The sequence below is a fragment of the Ictidomys tridecemlineatus genome, chromosome 14, assembly GCF_052094955.1.
Source record: "Ictidomys tridecemlineatus isolate mIctTri1 chromosome 14, mIctTri1.hap1, whole genome shotgun sequence".
Classification (NCBI taxonomy): Eukaryota; Metazoa; Chordata; class Mammalia; order Rodentia; family Sciuridae; genus Ictidomys; species Ictidomys tridecemlineatus.
Window position 1 is genome coordinate 33,772,060 of NC_135490.1, and position 19,062 is coordinate 33,791,121.

Below are 19,062 nucleotides of genomic sequence, written 5' to 3' on the forward strand. Positions count from 1 at the left end.
TAGGTGATTGTGAAATCACCTATGAAAAATGTTAAAATTCTCCAATTGCACAATGTATATGAAGATCACATTTTTGTTAATCATCATCGTCATGGCTGTTAACACACAAAGAGCCAAATAAAGTCCCCTCCACCTCCAGCCCTACCAGAGGGTCAACCTTATAAGAAGTCACAGTGTGCACACTTTACTGTGACCCCTGAATATAAACAATGTCCTGAGTCCCCAGGAAAAAAATTGGACAATCCCATCCCAAAAAGAGTGCTCAAGACCAATGCCTAGCAAGAGGGATTGCTGGTTGACCCAAATTTTAAAACTCTTAAATCATGACTGCTATTAATTTTAAGTGGACTTTTTTTAAGAAAAGTAAACAGAGCGAGTATTTAATCAAAGTAGGGGAAATCCTTAGAAAGAACTTCACTTATTTCATTTTTTTTTTAAATAGCTAGGACATCCCCAGAGATGCACAATGAAAAGCTAACCCATTGACATGAAGACATATCCTCTTTTTCACTTAATTGTATACCCAGTCCCATTTCCCACACACTGGACATGTAATAAATTACTAGTGGTCTTGCTGCATTAAACAGAACAGAAAGTTTTCCATTGGATATTTATCAGAGGATGAGCATATAACTTTGTGGCTTTCTAAGAAGGAAAGTAGAAGGGGAATTCTACCTTAAGCCTACTACCACAACTTGATTGTTTAGTGGTCACTAAAAGCAAAATCTGTTTCTAGAGATTAAAAGGCTGGGCTGAGTACTAAAAAGCAAAGATGCCTACTTGGCATATATTTTTTAGTTTTTATTACTGAAATGCAGGGTGACACACCACTGTTCTTATTTCTGTAAGTCTTCTCTTACAGAAATACCCAGGCCTCGTGAAACCTGAATTGAGTTGGGGAAGACAGGAGCTAAGTGGAGAAGACACCGAGGAGCTACTTTTTGCCTAAGAGAATCAAAGTACACAGATAGCAGGACTTTGTGTTCTAGTCCTGACTACTGTGGCTGGTGTGTGTCCTTGGGCTTGTCACTCCATCTTTCTGGTCCACTCTTTGATCGTCTAGAAGAGAGACATACTTCAGAGAGATGAATTCCAAGGTTATCTATGATTATATGAATGCTTTTGTAATATGAAGCCTCATAATCTGATTCTTTGTTGTTGTTGTGTTGAACTTCTATTCTTATACACTGGGTTAAGAGTCAAATGCTGATTTTATATTGTGTGAACCTAAAATGTGAGTAACCTCTGCTTCAAAGGAAATAAAAAAAGTTAAAATATCTACCACTGGGCCTGACAAAAGGCATTTTGTGCAATCAGCTATCATTGTACCTTTGAGATCTAGGGTCGGGCTCAACTTCAAAACCATGACACCCATCTGTAAATCAGTTCAGCTCATTGTGGGTACCTGAGAGCTCTGCTTTTCCATGGCATTTACATTCCAATACTCCCACCAGATGCTTGAAACCACTAATAATATCAAATCCTGTGTATGTTGTGGTTTTTCGTTTTATACATGTCTATGATGAGCTTTCATCTTTTCAATTAAAGAAACTGGTGGCTTCTCCTGAGCATCCAAATAGCCAGCATCACTATTCTTACCTTTGGGGCTATTTTAAGTAAAATAAGGGTCACTTGAACATAAGCACTACAATACTATGACAACTAATCTGACATCTGAGATTAAGTGACTAATGAGTGGATATACCACTGGGATACACAGGACAAAGAAATGGTCTACATCCCATGCAGGATGGAGCATCAAGGTAAGAGATTTTATCATCCTATTCCAAAGAATGTGCAATTTAAAACTTATGAATGGCTTACTTCTGGAATTTTCCTTTTAATATTTTCAGACCACAGTTGACCCAGGGTTAAATGAACTTCAGGAAGCAAAACCTACTTATGATGAATGTCACTGATGCTAGGGCTGCTGCATAAAGGCATGCAAGATACTCACTATGATTCATATAGCATGAATGGTCTTCCATGAGGTTGACAATGTCACGGTCCTGATCACTGACATTAACAGCTATTTTGAATTTTCATCTATGTACCTGAGACTTGGATCATGGAATAGTAATACAATGGCTACTATTTATTGATCATTATCTATGTGCCAGGTACTAAAACTAAGGTTTTATATGAGCTCTGTTAACTTTTTCAATACCAGGAGATAGGGACTTGATTATCCTTAGGACAGACAAGGGGGATAGCTTGGGGAAGTGCTGAAAAGTAATCTGCTAGTAAGTCTGGGAGCCAAGACTCATTTTGGCCCATCCAATGTAAAAAACCCAGACTCATCCTCTATTTTGCTTTCATCTTCATAATGGTCAATTTGAATTGTCAATCTGATTGGATTAAAAGGATACAGGAGATTAAGAGGGTTATGGGTGTGTCAATTAGGGTGTGCCTAGGAATGATTGGCATGTGGGATAGCCAACTGAAATGGAGACAGTTGGGAAATACCGTCCAATAGGATGGCTTGGATGGAATAAAATTTCTTAGAACAAGGAAACAGCAGCAAATGCAAGCTCAATTCTTCTTGAATGGATTCTTGATTGTTGCTGCGGTCCTCTGAGAATACCAGACTCTGGCTTCTCCACTCTTCCAAAGTGGACTCTGCCAGTGATTGATTATCTAGAAGCCTTTGGTCTCCAACTACTTGGCACCGTTTATCCCTCTTGTTCTGGGGCTTCAGCCTCTTGGACTGTGCAGCGACTGGTTCTTGCAGCTCTCCAGCCTGCAGACCGCCATTGTGGACTATCCAGCTTCGGGTCGTGTAAATCAACCTAATAAGTCCCCTTTTTATAATTGTACTTCCTATGGAATTCGTTCCTCTAGAGAACCCTGACTAATACAATCTTACTTTAGGAGGCCCTCTGTTCGAACGGCCTCTTCATTGTTCTACTGAGTTTCTCCCAACCCCTCTCTGTCCCGCATACCTCTGACACATTCATCTTCCTGAAGTACCACTTTAATCATGTTATTTCTCTGTCCTAGAGATGTATGAACATCCCTGCTGGATTTCAGGTGATAGAATCCTTGGTGGGGATGTGGGCACTGCTTCTAGTAATGGCAAGGTAAGTGATGCAGCCCTGACTCCCACGTTGAATAACTGAGATGCATGAACTAAATATATTTGTTAAAATCTGCTTAAAAGCATCAGAAAGCTAACAAGGTAGTACAGAAATTAGAAGGGTAAGACCTAGGAGTAAAAGAAATGCAGAAAGGTAAGCCTGATGTCTGGGGAGGCTCTTTAGGCCCGAGGCATCTGCTGACTCCTGAAGCTGAGCATAGCTTTTAACATATGCAGGTGACAAGGGGACAAAAATTACAGATCAGAACCCAGCCAGGAAAAGGGGATCCTGGAAATCATTACCTTCAAAACACAAAGACAAAACAAACTCAAAACACCCCAAATTCATGAGCCTTTCAGTGACTACATAACAGAAACAATGAAAGATATAAAGCAATGGAAAGGAGTCTTTAAAGCAATGAGAGAAAATAACTGGCCATTTTATGTCCAGAGAATATTTCCTTCAAGGCCTTTTCACTGAGAGAAAAGCCGAGGTTTTCTTCAGGTTGGAGAATGATCTGCCTACAGAGCCGCAGTTCATCAGTTCATAGTAAGAGTCAGCAGGTGGATGAAAATTGGGCAAAGAAGGAAAAGGGATGGGAAATAAGTAATAGAGGGCTTAAGTCTGAGTCTATATTGCAGAAGCTGAGCCCAGCACTGTCCTGCAGCAGTTCTGTGGTGGCTGCATGGTCCTTGTCATCTCACACTCATTCCTACACAGCCGTGTGCCCACTCCTCTTATCAACCTCCAGAAATGTTGCCTCCCAACAAAATCTAACTCGAATCTATTTTCATCCTTTAAACATTCTCCAGTGGACACTCCTGTCTTAGGACAAGTGGTGTCTCAGGATCCAGTCACCCAGTAACAATGTTCCTACGTGCTGTGGAGGATTCAAAGATGTTTAAGATGTGATCACTACCCTCAGGGAACTATGAAGTTAGCTGGGGATAGGAGACATAAATCACATAAAGCTAACTAATGATAGTACAATTATGGTAATAAAATCACACAATAGAGTTCAGAAGGAATACATGATTAATTGCCAACTAAGTTAACTAGTTCATAAGGAATGTATAAATCATTATTAAATCAGTTTGTAAGGGAAAGCTTTATGGCAAAAGGAAGAAGAGTCTATTGGACAGGGAGGAGTTCCTACACAGAGAGAGGGCTGCTGGCAAGCTAAACAAGGTAAAAGGGTGGGATCAGTGTCCAAAGCAGGGCTGAGAGATGTGTTTACTGATGTGCGCAAACCAACTGATTCAGGCACCAACCTGGGAGGAGCTTCAGAAGAGCCACCTAGCATGTGAGAAGCAAGTACTGGGTGTTTTACATTAATCCTCTCTAACCTACACTACAGCCTTCATCAGTTAAATACTATTATTTCCACTTCAGAGAGCTAGAAAAGTATAGCTAAAAGGGTAACCCACCCCAAAGAATAATAAAAAGAAGAAATAAGAAACAACAATAAAGAAAAAAAAAAGGATGTATAAGTTACCTAAAACCTCAAAATAAAAAGCCAGGACTTGAACCCAGGTCTTCCTGGAGGATTTCAAATACCCAGCCAAAGTCTGAGCTTGTCTACCTAAGCTACAAAAAACTTCAGAGTGACTTCACTGTTTCCACATGATCGACCAGCCAGCACTCTATACAGGGTGAGAGAGGTGAGGAGATAAGGCAGAAATCACCGTTCTGGTTCAGGATGGTGTCTATGAAAATGTTCAGGGGACTCCTTCCCCATCACACACATGTGCACAAACACACGAAACAATGTACTTACAGGAATACAACAGCAATTTTTCATTGTAAGTTTTCCAGAACACACAATAATCCTTCCGAAAATACAAGCTCTTCTTAGGTGATACTCTACACTCCTCATACTGAATATTATGTACCTTCACAGCAAAAATAAGAATTTCCTTGCAAAATATATGAACCAAGACAAAGCTGCAGATGAATACTAAAAATCATCATCATCATTTTTTTCCACTACAACTTTCACTCCAGTGCTTACAAGGAGCCAGATGCTAAGCCAAGGACTTCTCACGCATTATTTCATTTACCTTCTAACAAACTACTTGAGCTATAGTGTCTTATCTCCGTTTTGCAGATGAGGAAATGAAGCTACTTAGCAAGTTCAACCTCTATTAAATGGCAAAGTTAAAACTCAAATCCAGTCTGCCTGCCTCCGACGGGTATGCCCAGAAACCAGTGTTTTTCAAACCTCTGGTAACAACCCATTAGAGTGTCATGAAATCAGTTTATTGGATTAAGATAAAGCATTACTGGATTAGAAACAACACTTCTAAGTTTAATGTACTGGAATATAGAATAGAAAATATGAGAATAGCACAGAGTAAGCATTGTTTTATGAAACAGTTTTATATTATATCACATCACACTCAGACTGTGGTCAAAAGAGTTTTAAAAGCATCACACTAAGTTGAACTGCCTCCCAGGGATGAGTGTACAGGTATATGTGTGTGTACAGGGTGTGTGTGTGTGTGTGTGTGTGTGTGTGTGTGTGTATACGTATGTGGCAGGCAGAAGATGGTAACAGTAGAAAATGGAAAGCAGAACAGGACACAGGAAGAAAAGGAGAAGCAAAACTACCCTTTGTACCATACTGTCTACTGGGAAGTAGAAATAATATGTATGAGAGAAACCTATAGCATTTGCTTGACGTGAGAATATCATGTTCAGAGCTAAGACAATATGACCCCCTATATTAGGAAGGAGGTACGAAACCTTCCTATTTGGCTACACTTAATAATTTGATTTGTATATAACACTCTACATACATACCCTGGTGGAACCCTAGAGGATGAAGTCAACCACCACTGCCAGTCACGAAATCAAAAAGATATTTTAACACCTGAACAGAGTTCCCCACACAGGGGGAGGGAGGCAAGGGGAATGCCCCTTAGTAGACATATTATCTGCACCAATATAAAATGATTTTTTAAACTTTTGTTAAACTTCAGGAGGGCTAATGAGCAGTGGAAATCAGCTCTATCATATTCATTACATCATTGAAATAATCCTGATTTTGTGCATTTATTGGATTTTATTGAACTTTTAAAAGATACATGTCAGAGATTCATTGAATTTGAATCTCCAGCCCAGTCTTTTTCCCCCCACCAAGGTTTTAAGCAATTGAATCATGAATTCTAATAGGTGGATTTTTTAAGATGAATGATGTGACAGGATTGCTGCAGATGGCTACCCAAAATACATTATAACCCCCAGTTATGATGGTATCTCAAAAGTGCTATGCTGCCCTTCCTATTCCCCCCTACTCCTCCCTAGGGGTATAGGAAGGGCAGCAGAATAGAACAGACATTATGATTGATGTATGTATATAGGTGACTATGACCAGTGTGATTCTGCAATCTGTATAATTAGAAAAATGAGAAATTATACCCCAATGATACAAATGTATGAATTGCCAAGATCATTGTAATGTCATGTGTAGATAATTTTAAAAAGTGCTATGCAATACTATTACCTGGAGAACTTAAAAAAAAAATCCCCTGCCCCACCCTAATAAGAATCTCCAGGGTTAAAGAACAGGAATATCCTAGAATAATTCTGACAAGCCACTAAGTGTGGGATCACTGCCATTCAGTGCCCATCGGCACAGCGGGCTTCCAGATCTCAATGTTTAACAAGCATTTCCCACTGAGCCATGGGAAATGGGGGAAGCCAGTGGTGAATTTCAAAATAAATTCATATGAAATTAAAATTCTTAAATGGCTTTACCTCAAAACAAATTTCACATGCTGAGAATCATTCAGATCATAATTTTGCATATTTGCCATGCTATCAAAAATTTCTTCTTAGGAGAGTTTTTTGCGTGTGCATCCTTTTGGAAGACAGTCCGTAACCACTTTACAAAAATTACCTTGCCTCTGACCATACCTAATGTGGTGTGAATTAGCCTCCGGTAAGAACATGCACTGCTTCATCACAACCATAAACAGGCAGAAAAACTGACTTAGGGCACTGTGTGCTCAGAAAACACCAATCTATCTCTGGTTCTTGGTATGGTGGTTGACCCATACCACATGATTGACCCAGTGGTCATTCCAGAAAACAGTTCTCGGTGCAGCCGAATGAGAACAGGAGTTAAGAGAAAGCCTTGAAAATATATGCAACATGCCGTGTCCGTGCTGACGTATGCATTCCTGAGAGGCCTCAGCAAGCTTAGGGCAGTTCTCTAAGCAAATTTAGGACATCTGGTTGAAGTACACTGATGGGAAAGCAGCAGACCTCTTTCTGGACTTTTCTTGACATTCACCCATTTCCCTGGCCCTCTCACCTGTTGCTTCTTTGGTCACTAAGCAGTGCAGCCTGCCTTCCACCCTGCTGTCCCGATTGCCCACAACCTCTCTCCATCCTCCCAGTGGTCTCAGGCACCTCCCTGCTCACCTGTGCTGCTTGCCACACCATCTCTTTATTCAACCCTTCTGCCTGCAGTCTACGTCCACGTTCTGCTTGGAAATCTCAGACACAAATTTGTGCCATTAACTCACATGCTTAGAAGCCTTTCAAGGTTTTCCATCTGGTGGTCTTAGGGAAAAGCCCTGGCTTCTTACCATGGCCTTCCAAGGCCCTTCCTATACTCTTCCATACCCTTTGCTTACCTCTGCGCTCCTAGAATGCTACATCACTGCCCAAAAAGTGCCACCTCCCCAACTTGCCTTTCTGTGTCTTAGGACCTGACTTTGTCCCCTCTCCTAGAACATTGCTCTCTGGCCCAAACTGCCTCCCAACATAGCTCTAGCGCTTCACCCAAATGGGTCTCATCATCTCCTTCTTCTTTTATTAATTATGCTGCAAAAGCTCATAATAGGCCAAATAATCTCATGACAGATTTATGATCTACCACCTCATCGAGGTTTTCAAAGTCTCTGTAGATCTCCTTGCTTGTCCCTCCTCAGCTCCCATTCCCATTCTCCACAGAAGCAATTTCAGATCCTTCCATCTCCGCACTCCCTGACTCACTTCCACCTTCATCAATCACAACAATCAATCTTGGCTCTAATTTCACGAAAAAAGAAGAAAGAAAGAAAGAAAGAAAAGAAAAGAAAGAAAGAAAGAAAGAAAGAAAGAAAGAAAGAAAGAAAGAAAGAAAGAAAGAAAGAAAGAAAGAAAGAAAGAAAGAAAGAAAGAAAGAAGCCTTGAGGCTCTTCGTTCTGAATTTTCAACTCTCCTTCCTCTTCAAACTTATCTGGACGTCTGTGACCTCCTTTCTTCTCTTTTTAGACTAGGTAGAAGGTCTCTTTGCAGGAGGTAATGAAGGCTTAACAGGGGAGACACTGAGATTGCTTTCAGGCCTAGTAGGTTTTAGATCTTGGAGATATCCAAAAAGAGACACCAGATAAACAATTAGATATGTGAGGCTAGAGCTCAGGAGAAAGATCCAGACAGGAAATGTCTAACCATCCCTCTGAAGATTGTTCAAAGGCCATTTCTTCTACAATGCCTGTTACGGTTTATATGTGGTATACCCCAAAAGCTCACAGGTGAAACAATGCAAGAGGTTTAGAGGAGAAACAATTGAGTTGTAGGAGTCTTAATACAATTCAGCAGTTTAATCCCATGATAGGGATTAACTGAGTGGTAACTGAAGTGGTAGGGTGTGGCTGGAGGAGGTAGGAATTGGGGCGTGGCTTTGGAGTATATATTTGTATCTGGCAAGTAGAGTCTCTGCTTTCTGATCATCATGTGAACTGCTTCTGTCAGCCATACTCCCCTGCCATGATGTTAAGCCTCACTTCAAGCCCCAAGGAATGGAGCCAGCCTTCTATGGACTAAGACCTCTGAAACAGTGAGCCCCTAAATAAAACTTTTCCTTTTCTATAATTGTTCTGGTTGGGTCCTCTTAGTCCCAGCAGTGAAACAGGTGACTAAAAAAATTGCCCATTCTGGCCAACTCAAGATATGTACAGTCCCCTTTCCCTTGAATTCATAAAGCACACTACCTAGAACAGTTATTTAACATGTTATCTTACATCCCCTTACAGTCTCCATTTCATTTTTATGTACTTTAACCTGTGTTAATGTTGCTACATATGTTAATACATCAGACCAGAGAGTCTTATACTGTGTACCAGCAGGCCCTCAGGAAGTACAGACCAGCTCTATGCAGCAGACACCTCCAATAATGGACTTATTCTTTACCTGCACAGTCCAACAAGGGAGATGCTGGCTGCACATGGCCACTGAACACCTCATATGTAGCTGGCATGAATGAGGAAACCCTTGTCACCAAAAAAGGAAACATGGTTTCAAGGTCGGTTCTAATCTTTCCAAATCTCAGTTAACAGTCTGGTGTCTGGCAGGAACAAAATATCAGCAGAGAACACTCCTGTGGAGTTGCCCAAGAGCCAGGTACCACCTGACATTAAAACTGTACTCTATTGAGAAAATCTTAGTTTTAAAAGGCCTGACTCACAGTCTGCAAGCTTAATCACCTGTGGAACACAACCTGGTGGTAAGTGGGGACCTTCTGTGGGGATAACTGCCTGGGAGGGTGTGGCTGGAGGAGGTGGGGATTGGGGAGTGGCTGTACCAGACATGAAGGCGGTGGGAAAAGAGAGTGTCCACACTACACCATGATGAGTTTACCTTAGCTAACAAATATTAGATGCTTGTGAGGCGAGTTCTAAGCACATCAGGAATAATAGCTCACCTGACCCACCACAACACTATAAGGTAGGTTCGGTGAAGCTACCATTTTATGGATGAAGAAGCCACGGTACTTAAGATTAAGTAACCTGTCCATGCTCACAGAGCTGCCAAGTGGCAGAGCTCAGATTTGAGCAGGCATCAGTGGCTCTTTTTAGCCTCTGGATGAAGCCTGCATGGGCAAGCCAAACTGGGCTCTCTATTAAGAGGCACAGAGGGCCCAATGCCTCGGTCTCCTCAGGCATCCGCACTGAGGCCTGTGCTGAAGGGCCCCCAGCCAGGGCCCAGAGAGCCACAGGCCAGCAGGCACTGTGCCTGATAAGCAGTTTCCCAACCCCCCCCCACCCAGCCCCCCTGTTCACCCACACTTCCTGCCCCTTTCAGTGCCTTCCTGGCAAGTGGGAATCAACAGAACATACTGCATATCCTGACCAACCACAGTCTTATTTTTGTAGCTTGCGCTAGGAAAACAATATTTCCCCACACCCATACTCCAAATAAAAGTATTTTCCTGCTCTCCACCCTCCACCTCCCTCCCCCCTTTTAAGAAAGCAACATGAAAGAACCGGCAGGGACTTTTTCCTCTTGCATCACTTTGAGTGTATTCTCCAGTTGTTTCATTTTAGTTTCTGCTTCTGCCAAAAAAGCAGAGTCACCTGCCCCAACACATAGGCTACCAGGTCCTTGAGGGGTCTTTTGAAGCAGAGGAGGAAGAAAGTGCGCCCTGCCCAGGCTGTTACTAATTAACCTGCAGAACTATTTCAGGAACACAAATAAATCCCTTTGAAAGCTAATGTTCCACTACCTTAATGTTGCTTTCACATTAACATTTATTTAAGGTGCTGAAAACCACTGAAGGACTAAGCACTTTTAGTATTTGTCCAGTCCCACCTCCTGCTATTTCAGTGTGTAGGAAGAGCAAACATGGAACTATGACGTCATTTTGCTTCCCACTCCAAAGGGGATCTGTTCTATTATCAGGACCCCTTAGGAGTGTCAAACTCCCATGGCCCAAAATTATACCCCAACCTACTTAAATCTTTCAGCAATGTCTGTCCTGTACTTCAAGGAACAGTTTTAATACTACCTTTACAAGAACACTTTTCCTGGGGCTAGGATTGTGGCTCAAGGATAGAGCACTTGCCTAGCATGTGTGAGGCCCTGGGTTCGATCCTCGACACCACATAAAAATAAATAAATAAATAAGGGTATATTGTGTCCAACTACAGCAAATAAATAAATAAATAAACGCTCGCTTTTCCCTGACCAATGTAGATTCATCTGCTACTTATAGGACTCTTAATTATATGACAGTCCTAAGAAATATTTGGATGTTAATTGCAACCAGTCTTGTCTGGCTCTTTTACTAACTTGACAATGTGGAACTTCTTAATGTCATGACCATGGGGTCTAGCGCTGTCCTTATTTATTGTGGAGCAGGATAGTAGCCACCATGCAGGATGGCATTCCAGGTCTGACAGCCACCATGCCTGCAAGACAGCACAGCACCTTGGCAGGGTGGTGTGGAAGACCTCCTTGGCGCTTGTGTCCATCCCAAGTGGGCAGAGCATGGGCCTGTGGCCAGTGCTGCATCTTTTACCACTGTTCTTTATATGAGATGAGGTTTGGGGACTTGTGACATTAAATGAGAAATCAACCTGTCACTTCCCTAAAGATCTAAGAGATCCCCTTGTCTCCTCTACCCTCTCTACAACTCTAGAAGCAGCTGAGGTCTGGCGGGGATTGTGGGGGCTTCACTGAACAACCAGACCCACTTCCCATGGCACTGCGTCAGCGGCCAAAAGCAGAGGGCAGCAGAACCCAAGATGAGGGTGATTTCCTCAGAGTTTATGGTAAAATTTAAATAAGATCATGTATAGGTGGTTAGCCCACTATCTGATCAATAGCTGATAGTTAATAATCAGTTTGTGCAGACACAAAATTCACGGTCAAGGATGTTTAAAGAGCATTATTTATATATGTGACTGCATGACCAATATGATTCTGCAACATGTACATTCAGAAAAATAAGAAATGATATCCTTTCTATGTATATCAACGTACATAAATGCAATTCTACTGTCATGTATGACTAATTAAAATAAATAAAAGATTTAAAAGAAAATTGATGTTGACCCAAATACTCAGTAAGATGATATTTAAATAAAATGTGGTAGAGTCAAACAAGAGAATATTAGGATTATAGAAGCAAATTTAATTCATAAGGGAATGCTTAGAACATAAAGCAAAAAATAAAAATAAAAGTGCCAAGATTGTTTTTTAAACAATCAGGATAATAAAGACCCATACACGAGGTGGGGGGGGGGGGCGGGGGCCTTCCCCATGGACAGTGGAGTCCTACAGTGACACAGCTGTCTCCTCTACAGTGCTGGTGAAAGTTCACCCATCCACAAGTGCTCAAGAAGAATGGCATTTATCCATCAGGGCACCCACCTGGCTGCCAACATGCACCAAGACAGTTGTTTAACCTGGAAACTGGTAGCAGGGAGATAGGGATGGGGTGTTCTCTAACCCTACAGCGTCTGTGCAGAAGGTGCAGATATTTCCAAAATGGTTAGAGTTTTTATTAACTATCAGCTATTGATCTGGGGCTGGAATGCTTTACGTCAGGGGGTGTCCTAAGGGGTAAAGTCCAAAGTCCTCACAATGAACGTGAGCCTGAGCTCACACTAAGTCCAGAGCCGGGAAGTCAGCACAGTGCCCTAATTTTAGATGGGAAAATAAGAACAATATGGCAATAGAGAACATTCTTTTCAAAACAACAGACAGAGCTTCCTTCTACCCTGCCTCCCTCCTGCCCTTCCTTTATGACCTCATTTGGCAGACCAAAGTAGATGTTCTGGGTCCAGCAGTGTCCCCATCAACATTCATGTCTACCCAGAACCTTGGAATGTGACCTTATTTAGAAACAGGGTCTCTGCAGATATAATCAAGTTAAAATGAGGTCAGACCAGATTTAAATGGAGCTACAGGGAAAGGAAAAATGGTTTCCCTGAGTTCCTTGGCTGGGCTACAAATTAATAATAATAATAAGAAGAAGACAGATCGACAGGAGAAAACCCCTATTTAATTACATATATATGCTTGGGAGTCCCACAGAGTGCAAGACTACAAGAGTCTGGTGACTGAAGTTTGTACAGCATCCTGAACTACAAAAGGAACAAGGGTTGGGTGCTCCTGGGGGCTGGGGGCCACAGAAGTTATGGAAGTGTGAGAAATGCATGTCGAGAGAAGTTTATCTTATAATGCAGATAAAGTCTCTCAGGAAATAAAAGCTGTCTGGAGCAAACCTCTTCCAGATACAAATACGATGAAGATTTTCTTTATAGATGAAAAAATAAAATTTTTCTTTTTAACAAAACCACAGCTTTCCAGAGCTATTCCTATGTCTGCAGTTTCTCAAGATGATCTGCTCTAAATACACCAAAGAAGTGTATTTTAGGGTGACATGTTCAAGCTTCTATATTCATATACTGAAAGGTGTATCCTTAGCCCCAACAGGCCCCAAATCCAATGTGACTTATATCCTTTTAAGAGGAAAATTTGGGGGGGCTGGGGCTGTGGCTCAAGTGGTAGAGTGCTCACCTGGCATGCATGAGGCACTGAGTTCGATCCTCAGCACCACACAGAAGTAAAATTAAATATACTGTGTCCACCTAAAACTAAAAAATAAATATTTTTAAAAAGAGGGAAATTTGGACACTGACACACACAGAAAGGAGGAAGACATCTGGAGATAGAGCTTGGAGTGATCCATCTACGTGCCAAGGAATGCAGCAACCACCAGAAGCCAGAAGAAGGGCACCAGATTCTCCCTCAGAGCCCCAGGAAGGAACCAACTCTGCTGACACCTGGATTTTAGTCTTCTGGCCTCCAGAACTGTGAGCAAATAAATCTGTGTTGTTTGCAGCTACCTAGTCTGTGGGCATTTGTCATGGAAGCTGTAGGAATCTAATACAGTAGGCACTGTGGGAGAGAAGGCAGAGAAGCAGTGAGTGCCAGGGATTGGCATAAAGAGGGCATCCACCAGGCTGGGAGGAGGCGGCAACATCTTGGTGTGTATAGTAAGGAGATCAGAGACCCACCTGGGCAGCAAGGACAGACGCAGGAAGCAGACCGCAACCCAGAGGAGGGTGATGGGCTTTAAGCAGGCGGCAGCCGCCCTGCGCGGGAAGTAAGAACAAGAGGAGTGAAGTGCAGAGGGTGTCCTCATTGTGGTGGAGCAGTGATGGGGACATGCCATTGAACATGTGCACAGTAGGGGTAATGGGAGCCAGGCTTCTCTCTGTTGGGGAAGGAAGAAACAAATATAGAAAGAAAGAAAACTAGAATAATCCAAGGTATTGGACTGGATAGTAGGAACAGGTGTGAACTCATGGTTTTTCATCTATCTCAATAAATACAGAAGTAAATACAGATGTAAAAATATTAAGTATAAATAGAAATAATAATAGATTCTCTACCTCTGTCCACTAAGAGGGTCTGGTAACAGCAACACAACGATAGAACAAGAACATGTAGTGCCCAAATCTTCATTTCTAAACACACATCTCCACTAAAACGAACTTGAAAGTCTTAAAAGAAATGGATGATCCCAAAGCTGGGCCAGGGAAAGCAAAAGACAAACCAGAACCAGAATGCTCGCTTGGGGCTGGGTTTGTGGCTCAAGCGGTAGCACGCTTGCCTGGCATGTGCAGGCCACTGGGTTCGATCCTCAGCACCACATAAAAATAAAATGAAGATGTTGTGTTCACCAAAAACTAAAAAATAAATATTAAAAAAAAAGAATGCTTGCTTACTAATTTTGGGCCAGAGAGCAAGGAAGTCCTCAAAGGATGATAGAATATATCAAAAGGACATAGCAGTTAAATTGATATCTGGCAGGAGGGGCATTATAAAAACATTTGGCAAACCTGAATGGGGTCTATGGATTAATAGTACCAACACACCATTGTTAATTTCCTGATTCTGATGGTCATGCTGTGGTTGTGTTGGAGAGTATCCTTGCTGTAGGAAAGTCACACCCAGGCATTCAGGAGAGACAGGATGTCACTGTTGGCAAGTTACACTCCAATGGTTCAGAAAAGAAAAGAAAAGAAAAAAATCTCTGTACTATTCTTGCAACTTAGTGTAAGTCTGAAATTAGTTCAAAAGAAAAAGACCTGGCAAGAAATACAATAGCAAAGTATGTAAGTGATTTACAGTACAGGGATGAAAATGATAGCATTTCTGCAAATACAACAAACTCCAGAAAAGTCCCTCTGTGGTGCTTAAATTAAACTGCTGGCAGTTTATTCTTAATCCCAGCACCGGGACTCCATTAAACACATACATCAATCACTTATCCACCCATCCATAAGGGGCAGTTCATTCAAGGAACAATTATCTGAACAAGGAGCCTCTGAGTTTCATTTCCTGGGGAAGAGGGGTAGAGATGGTCCATGATTCATTAAAATTGTTTGGTTACATAAAAAACTAAAAATAAGATGACCAAACAGCTTGCCTGCATACTTTTGATAAGTTTCTCAAATTTAGGCATCAAAGATTTACCTTTAGTCAAACTTCTGCATTAATATTTTTTTAATTTTTTTTCTTAGTCGTTAATAGATCTTTTATTTTATTTATCTATATGTGGTGCTGAAAATCAAACCCACTGCCTCACACGTGCCAGGCAAGTGCACTACGGCTGAGCCTCAGTCCCAGCCCTGCACTTATATTTAAGTGAGGTTATTTAGATTTTAAAACACAAAGCTGGTTTCCCAGAAGCACTGCCCCACCTCACAGGTTAAAGTGGCAACAGAGGAAAAACACCCCCCCACACACACACTGGCTGCATATTTTAGATATTTGCCCTTCAGAGGCCCCCACACCACTGAATACCCAGCAGGACATTTCTGAACAGTTCCAAGTTTTCACCAGAGTCCCCAAAACTGGCATTCTCAGCATAGTTTCACTTTCTAGCATGACAATAGTTCCCAGTCCCATGGCCTTTCAGCACTTGGCTCAAAAAGGGCCCACCATGAGTAAGGGTTTTGCTCTTTGTTTCTCATTTACAACTTTTCCCATTTGCAGAAGATGGGAGGGAGCCTGAACAAACCTTCAGTTCTACTTGCTGCAGCCTGGCTGCACATTGCAGTCACTCCTCTGGCCTCAGAGGACCAAGCCGAGCACATAGAACTATTGTCCAAGAGAACAGCTAAGACACTGTATGAATGGAAAGTGAAACCAGGGGACCAAGAACAACTGCTTCCTCCTACAAAGGCTGTACCAAGCAGCCATTCTGAAGGCTCCTCACCCACCCCCAGGCCTGAATCAAGCACTGGTCCTGCAGCAGCGTATTCTTTCAAAAATACAAATAAGACCTCAACAGTGGACCAGTGGACGGCTGAAAGCCCACTGATGTCGCATGCACAGGATCCCATCCTTATAGCTCTGCTGTCCTTGCTCCCCAAACCTCCACCAGAGGTCTGCCCAAGGCCCTGCACCTGTTGTCCCTCAACCTCAAGTGAGTCCCCTTTCACTGGAGATTCTCCCCTCCTTTTCCAAATCTAGCTTCAAAATTACTTCCTCAACAAGCCTTCATAGTCTTCCCTGGCCTGGCCAGGCAGATCCACAAATCTGATCGCACCACTGCATGAGACTCTTCATGAGGACCAAAGTCAATTCTGCTTTGTTCATCACTTTGTCCCCAGGGCTTAGAGTACAGCCAAGTCCAGTGCTCAATAAATATTTTAAAGAACATTACAGCAATCTCCCTAGCCATAGTTTTGCTTTCCATGGTTTCAGTTACCCAAGATCAACTGTGTTTTGAAAATATTATATGAGAAGTTCCAGAAATAAACAATTTATAAGGTTTAAATAACTCACTATAGTATATTGTTATAATTATCCCATTTTATTATAGTTGTTGTTAATCTCTTATTGTGCCTAATTAGACCTTAGGTATGTATGTATAAGAAAAAAATATATAAAAATAAAAATATATATGCATGCTATCCACATATATTCAATTACCCACAGTTTCAAATATCCACTGGGAGTCTTGGAAAGTATCCTCTGTGGCTAAGTGGAGACTACTGTATACACAACAGGCATCATGAGAAGCAAAGGGAGAACAGAAAGAAAGCTTGCAGCCTAGTAAGAAAAGGTTCACACATATGCAATGGTAATGAGAAAAAATGATATATTGCTATAAAATAAATATTGCTGTGGATAATTCTGCCTAGAATGACAGAGGTGTATATATTTTTTAATTATTTCTTATAAAAAAATGCTTTAAATTATTTTAGGTTTGCAAAATATAATATGGAATCTTACTTAATCCAAAGTTTCATATTTAGGAATTCATGAGAAACTTACCAGTGCTCACTAGTACCTTGTTGCCTATTATCAAGAACTCACAGGTTGGTTAGTATGGCTACCATATAATTTATTGACCAAAATGGAACACTTATGAGTGTGAACGGGGCCTTGTTATAATAGTTATCTTGGAAACAGATATAAAGAGAAACTGTCCTCCAAGAGGTGAGAGACCTCTAGTTGTAGGAGATACCACTCCGGTAATAGGCCCACCATCTTTTATTCAAAATCTTTAGACCAGAGGATTTTTCAACATTTAAAAGTGTTTGGATTTTAGAGAGAAGGTATGATATATAACAGCCCCAGCAGTATCTAGGGCAGAACCTCTTAATCTAACACAGTATAATTCCACAGCATACTGATTGGGATAAATAAAAGCTATGAACAGTTTCATGTCAATTCAGGGCAGACTATACGGCCAAATGAGTCATGATAATTACTTTCAGTTTTCAGAGCTTTTTGGATTGCATTTAAAGGCTTTTGGTCCCACTGTAGACTTCAAGTTATTTCTATCTTTGGAATATATTATTGTTATCATGCCATACAGGAAAATCAACATCTTGTTCCTTAAACTACAGTGACATTACAAATTAATCTGGCACACACTACACTTAATTTAATGAATAATACCACTTTTTAGTTCTGAAATGGAAAAGTTGAATGCAATGTGGGAAAATATGTTTCTTGAATGTTTTTAATAAAATTTGAAATCCTAAGTAGCCATTTAAAATTATTATTTCCTTTAAATCAGGTCTATCTAGCAATATGAGTTAAGTGTTCTACTATACCAACCTAATACATAAAATACATATTAATAAAACAAGAAAAGATTTAAATAAGATTTAACATGTTTTTAACATACCTTCCCCTAAGTTTCCTTTACAATGACATTTTTAATGTCATTGCTCTTTCTCCTTTGACATTTTAAATATTTGATTTCAAAAATTAAATTTATTATAAAGAATACCATTATAAGTATTAAATCAGGTTTATTTTTTGTTTACATACATACTATGAATGAGATCCACATCATTTGTTGAGTTTTGGACACAAGCTACTGATCACTGCCATGTCTCTACTCCTCTATGAAAGCCATGGCAGGAAATAAGACTCAATATGTCGAGTGGTACAAGTGCAAATTTACACAAAAAGATTGAAAAGTTTACCTCCTCCATTTCTTTTATCATTGAATTTTGAATGAAAGAACAAATACATCATTGCAACATGAGAAGAATGATATGCACTGAACCGCTTAGGTTCTATGACACTTGGATAGAAATTCAGTTGAGAGATCTCAACACACACTTTCTCCTGACAATATAACGAAAAAAATTACGAAGGCTAAAGAGGGTCAAGGTGAAGGAGTTCCCAGAGAACTTCTAACTATAAAGGCCAAAATACTCAACCGGTTCTTACATTTACAGATTACTTAATAGAACTGTTTATAAACATATACATGCGAAAGTCAAAACTTGCCTCCAAGAAAAAAAACAGAACAAAATAAACAGTCCTGATTCCTCATGGGATGATGGTGGTAGTGGTGATCATGACTACAATGACTGCTGAGCATCTAGATGCACTTGGCATTGAACTATATACATTTTCTCATTTGACTTCACAGTAACCACTATGAAGGTCTTGTATTGGTACCTATGAGATGGGTATCATTACTACCCTCACTTAAATAGGACACTGCCAAATGTCACATGTCCACAAGACCACATGCCAAAGCTGATTCTTGGACACTGAGCTCCATTATCATGAGAACTAAGGATTTAAGAGCTTCAATTTTTAGGGGTTTTCTTGGTAATAGAAAACCCCTGGGAGATAAGTCTTTTTCTACATGTGCCCTTTGGGTCCTCAAACCTAAAGACTAAAAAACTGGTGTGCTTGGACACCTCACCTTTTTGGCAGT

The 19,062-nt window shown here is 40.9% G+C and overlaps 1 protein-coding gene across 10 annotated transcripts in view; it reads right to left on the reverse strand.

Moving 5' to 3' along the window:
- The window catches only part of Irf2 (interferon regulatory factor 2), an 86,527-nt gene that overhangs the window by 47,536 nt on the left and 19,929 nt on the right, over positions 1 to 19,062 (reverse strand). The window contains exon 2 of one of the 10 annotated variants that reach the window (XM_021729065.3): positions 13,874 to 14,073. The exons of the other annotated variants lie outside the window; for them this stretch is intronic. Coding sequence (XP_021584740.2) covers positions 13,874 to 14,038 — 165 coding nt within the window. The 5' untranslated portion in view covers positions 14,039 to 14,073. The remainder of the gene's footprint in view (positions 1 to 13,873; positions 14,074 to 19,062) is intronic. 10 annotated transcript variants of the gene reach the window in all.